The 5,648-nt window shown below is 46.0% G+C and overlaps 1 protein-coding gene across 1 annotated transcript in view; it reads left to right on the top strand.

The window, feature by feature from the left end:
* Positions 1 to 4,152: 4,152 nt before the first annotated feature.
* Positions 4,153 to 5,648, top strand: part of LOC122556254 (noelin-3-like) — a 62,384-nt gene continuing 60,888 nt past the window's right edge. Inside the window, exon 1 of the mRNA XM_043702885.1 lies at positions 4,153 to 4,352. Coding sequence (XP_043558820.1) covers positions 4,275 to 4,352 — 78 coding nt within the window. The 5' untranslated portion in view covers positions 4,153 to 4,274. The remainder of the gene's footprint in view (positions 4,353 to 5,648) is intronic.

Below are 5,648 nucleotides of genomic sequence, written 5' to 3'. Positions count from 1 at the left end.
ACCCATCTCTCTGCCATCTTTGGAGTTACTACTTCCTTATAACTCTGATCTATGACCCCCTCTGCCTCCCGAATGATCCGAAGTTCATCCAACTCCAGCTCCAGTTCCCTAACACGGTCTTGGAGGAGCTGGAGATGGGTGCACTTCCTGCAAGTGTAATCGGCAGGGGCGTCGATGGCATCCCTCACCTCATACATGTTGCAGGAGGAACATTGCACTGCCTTCACTGCCATCCCTCTAAAGCTAACTTTTATTTTAAAAAAAACTGGGTCTAAAGAATGCAACAAGCAAAATTCAGCACTTACCTACTTACCACAACAGATGTTATTATTAGGTTAGAGGAGGAGGGCGGGTGGGAGGCACTACCCGTGTAGTGCCTCGGGTTCCTCTCCTTCGCGCTTTTAAAGGGGAAAAAACCTACCTAAGTATGTCATGTTAGCATGTTCCCATGACCCCTTGTTCCCCATGTTGGGATGCCCTTGTGTTTACAGATTCCCATGTTGTCATGCTCATGTTTATCTGCTGAGAGATTCCAACATTGATGGTGACTCTGCTGTAGCCCCAGGGTGGATGGGATTGATTTTGGATTGTGGAAAATCTGTTCAATTGTTCTCACATTGAGCAGTGGTATCACTGGGAGATGAAGATAATGTGGTTTTCTCAAGCTAATTCAAATTCAAATTTAGCCAATGCCTACCTGAGACTTTCATCTGTCCACTGAACTCCAAACTGAACCTGCTCCAGAAATATTTCACTCCATTCCTCTGACACAAAATTTTCAGCTGCGTCTCCAGATCCTGACATTGTGATTTCATTGGAAATGGGTTTAGTAAAGACATGAACAGCAGAATCTGGAGATCTGACAAACACTTACAAAAGCTCTCCAGAAGCAGAGTCTTATCGAACTTGAAACATTATCTCTGTTTCCCTCCAAGTAAATAAAAAGCTGTTGATGCTGGAAATTGAAGAGAGAGAATGCTGGAGAAATTCAGCAAGTCAGGCAGCATCAGTGGAGAGAGAAACATAGTTGACATTTCGGGTCTAGTGACTCCTCTTCAGAACTGAAGAGTCTCTGGATTTAAGATGTTGACTGTATTTCTTTCTTCATAGAATAGAGAACATAGAACAGTGAAGCGCAGTACAGACCCTTCAGTCCTCGATGTTGTGCCAACCTTTTATACTATTCTAAGATCAGACCAACCAACATACCCTTCCATGTGTCTATCCAAGAGTCGCTTAAATGTCCCTAATGTCTCTGACTCTACTACCAGCTCTGGCAGTGCATTCCACACAAACCCCACTCTCTGTGTAAAGAGCCTACCTCTGACATCTCCCCTAAACCTCCCTCCAATCACCTTAAAATATGTCCCCTTGTGATAACCATTTCCACCATGGAAAAAGATTTCTGGTTATCCACTCTATCTATGCTTCTCATCATCCTGTATATCTCCATCAAGTCACCTCTCATCTTTCTTCACTCCAATGAGAAAAGCCCAAGCTCCCTCAACCTTACTTCATAAGACACACCCTCCAGTCCAGGCAGCATCCTGGTAAATCTCCTCTGCACCCTGTCTAAAGCTTCCACATCCTTCTTATAATGAGGCGACCAGAATTGAACACAATATTCCAAGTGTGGTCTAACCAGAGCTCTTTAGAGCTGCCACATAACCTCGTGGCTCTAAAACTCAATCCCCCTGCTAATGAAAGCCAATACACCAAATGCCTTCTTAACAACTCTATCAAATTGGGTGGCAACTTTGAGGGACCTATAGACATTGACCCCAAGATCACTCTGTTCTTCCACACTGCCTGGCGTTAACCCTGTATTCTACATTCAACCTTCCAAAATGAATCACTCCACACTTTTCCAGGTTGAACTCTATCTGCCACGTCTCAGCCCAGTTCTGCATCCTGTCAATGTCTTGTTGTAGCCTGCAACAGCCCTCCACACTATCCACAACTCCACCAACCTTCATGTCATCTGTAAACTTACTAACCCACCTTTCCACTTCCTCATCCAAGTCACTTATAAAAATCACAAAGAGCAGAGGTCCCAGAACCGATCCGTATGGATCACCACTGGTCACCAAGCTCCAGGCTAAATACTTCCCATCTACTACACCCTCTGTCTTCTATAATCCAGCCAATTCTGCATCCAGACAGCCAGATTTCCCTGAATCCTATTTCCTTACTTTCTGAATGAGCTGACCATGGGGAATGTTATCAAATGCCTTGCTGGAATTCATGTCCACTGCTTTATCTTCATCAATGTGTTTTGCCACATCCTCAAGGACGTCAATAAGGTTTGTGAGGCATGATCTGCCCCTCACAAAGCCATGCTGATTACCTCTAACCAAACTATGGTTTTCCAAGTAATCATAATCCTTTCTCTCAGGATTCTCTCCAATACTTTGCTTACCACAGACATAAGACTGACTGGTCTGTAATTCCCAGGATTATTGCTCTCCCTTTTCTTGTACAAGGGGATAACATTTTTCACCCTCCAATCATCAGACACTACTCTAGTGGATAATGAGGACACAAAGATCATTGCCGAAGGCACAGTAATCTCTTCCCTCGTTTCCTGTAGTAACCTTGGGTACATCCCGCCTAGCCTAGGTGACTTAACTATTCTTATGTTTTTTCAAACTTTTCAGCATGTCCTCCTTCTTAACATCGACCTGTTTGAGAATATCAGTCTGTTTCAAAATGTCTTCCCAAATGTCACAGTCACTCTCAGTAGTGAACACTGAAGCAAAGTATTCATTAAGGGCCTCTCCGACCTCCTCTGACTGCAGGCGCAAGTTCCCTCCACTATCTCTGTTCAGCCCTACCCTCACTCTGGCCATCTTCTTATTCTTCGCAGATGTGTAGAACACCTTAGGGTTTTCCTTAATCCTACCCACTAAAGCTTTTTCATGCCCCCTCTCAGTCTCCTAAGTCTATTCTTCAGTTCCTTCCTGGTTACCTTGTAACCCTCTAAAGCCCTGTCTAATCCTTGCCTCCTTAACTTTATGTAAGCTTCCTTCTTCCTCTTGACTAGATGTTCCATGTTCCTTGTCACCCAAGGTTCCTTCACCCTACCATCCCTTCCTTGCCTCAGTGGTTTGGAGATGCCGGTGTTGGACTGGGGTGGACAAAATTAAAAATCACACAACACCAGGTTATAGTCCAACAGGTTTATTTGGAAGCACTGGCTTTCGGAGCACAGCACCTTCATCACCACCTGCAGCGCTCTGAAAGCTAATGCTTCCAAATAAACCTGTTAGACTATAACCTGGTCTTGTGTGATTTTTTAACTTTACCTCAGTGGGGCATCTTTACAGAAGAATTTCTCCAGCATTTTCTGTCTGGCTCAGATTTCCAGCATGGACAGTTGTAGAGTCATAAAGATGAACAGCATGGAAACAGACCCTTCAGTCCCACTCTATGTGGACCAGAATCCTAATCTAACCTAGTGTCTTTTGCCAGAATGTGGCCCATATCCCTCTAACCCCTTCTTATTCATGTACCCATCCAGTACCTTTTAAATGTTGTACTGTAACCGCCTCAGGTCATTTTTGAATGATTCCCCCCCCCCCCCCCCACTCACCTTAAACCTATACCCTCTAATTTTAAACTCCCCAACCTGGAGAAAAGACCTTGTCTATTCACCCTATCCATGCTCCTCATTATTTTATAAGCTTCTATAAGGTCACTCCTTAGTTCTTGCTTTACCAAACTCACGAAATGTAAAATTATTTAAAATCTGAATGTTTCTGCTAAAAGGTAGGAGAACTGTACTCAAGTATTCACGTCTATCTGGATTTGTTTCTGTCCGGTTTCCATTTGACCCAGTTCAAACCTGGCGGAAATTCGATCCCAGTTTTCCCAAACTGCTCTCTCTGATCCTGAGCTCCCATCTCGGCTGTACATCGCCAGGACCGATCATCTGAAAACATTCCCCGTGGTCGGGTCAAAAGTTCCTCACCAATTAAGGATCGGGATTTAGGTTGAGTCCAACGCTGCGTCTGGTTGGAGCGTGAGGAGACAGGGGGTGGCGAGACCAGGAGAAGGGGAGAGGCAGGAGCTGGGAGTGTGATTCAGAGAGAGAGGGAGGGACAGAGACAGAAAGTAAGAGAGAGAGAGAAATGTAAGCAGAGGAGGGGGAGATACAGAACAAACCCAGAGACAGAGAGAAAGATCGAGAGAGAAAACTAAACAGAGAAATAAAGACAGCGCACTAGTGGCACTGACCGGGGAAGGCGGATGCGCTCGGCTGAGCCAGGTTCAAGATGCGGATGCGGGCTGGATGCTGGAGAGCCGGGCGACTGCTGCTGATGCTGCTCCTGTTGGGCTTTGATAGGTCCGGGGTAAGTGACCACAGAAACGGTGGCGGCTCGGAGTGAAATCTCTCCCCGGCACTGCAATACCCCGTCTCTGTAGGTGTTTCTGTATGTACCTGTATGTTTGTGTATCCCTCTGTGTCTAACTGTGTATCCCTCTGGGGTCGGTGCCTGTGTCTCTCCCGCTCCCTCTGTGTGTGTGTGTGTGTGTCTGTCTGTCTGTCTCTCTCTCTGTCTCTCCCTCTCTGTCTCTGTGATTCTCTCCCTCTCTGTCTCGCCCCCTCTGTGTGTCTCTATCTGTCTGTCTTTCCCTCTGTGTGTGTGTGTCACTGTGTCTGTCTGTCTCTCTGCTTGTCTCTGCCTCTATGTCACTCCCTCTCTGTATCCCTTTCTCTCTCTCTCTGTGTGTCTCTGAGTCGGTGCCTGTGTCCCTGTGGGTATCAATCTTATTTTGTCTGCTTTACTTTCGCTGTCAATCGTCCCCCCACTTTACTCCGAATGTTCTGGGTTTATCTGAAATATAGATTTTGATCATCTGTTCTCTGACGGGATGGTTTAAATAATTCCCAATTAGAGAAAACGAACGTGTTTTGCAACATTTATCGGAGAGAAGCGGGATTCCAAGCGGGTCCCAATGAGAGCAGACCGAGAGCCGAGAGATTTCGGCTCCAGGGCGATGGGACACCTCACCGGAGCTGGGGATTTGGGTTCAATTCCCACCTTCCCAAAGATTCTGGGGAAGGTTTCATTAATATTATCATCTCCTGTTTCAACATCATAACCACATCCAAATATTTTATCCCAAATGAGACACAGACAAGAGCATTCAGGATGGAAATGATGTCCCGGGGAAAAGGTAGGCGATTGGCCCGGGGGAACAGTGCTTGTTTGAAGAGCCAGTGCGAGTACAAAGGACCGAATGGCCGCCTCCCGGGTAACAAGTCTGCAATTCTGGGATTATTATTTTCAAATATTTCTCCCTGTTTGTAACTGGCGACAATCGAATCTTCATTTTTCATCCAACCAGAACCTGTGAATTCAGAGTCCGCTTTGTATCGTTCCTGATCTAGCCAATTATTTAACAACAAGAACGTGCATTTATTGAGCGCCGTAATGACAAGCGTAAACAACTGGAACAAAAAAGGTACTCTGCGCAATTATTCGAAGAATAGTAGTAAAGGCAGATAGATCTCCAGAGAAAAGCCAACCTTGCAGGGTGGGGGTGGTGGGAGGATTGAGGCGGAGTGGTGGGTGTGGAGTGGGAGAGTGAGGAGTGAGAGGGAGTGAGCGGTGGGGGATAGGGAGTGGGGCATGGGAGCGGGG

The sequence above is a fragment of the Chiloscyllium plagiosum genome, chromosome 13, assembly GCF_004010195.1.
Source record: "Chiloscyllium plagiosum isolate BGI_BamShark_2017 chromosome 13, ASM401019v2, whole genome shotgun sequence".
Lineage (NCBI taxonomy): Eukaryota > Metazoa > Chordata > Chondrichthyes > Orectolobiformes > Hemiscylliidae > Chiloscyllium > Chiloscyllium plagiosum.
Note: the sequence above shows the minus strand (reverse complement) of the source record. Positions and strands in the feature narration are given on the sequence as shown.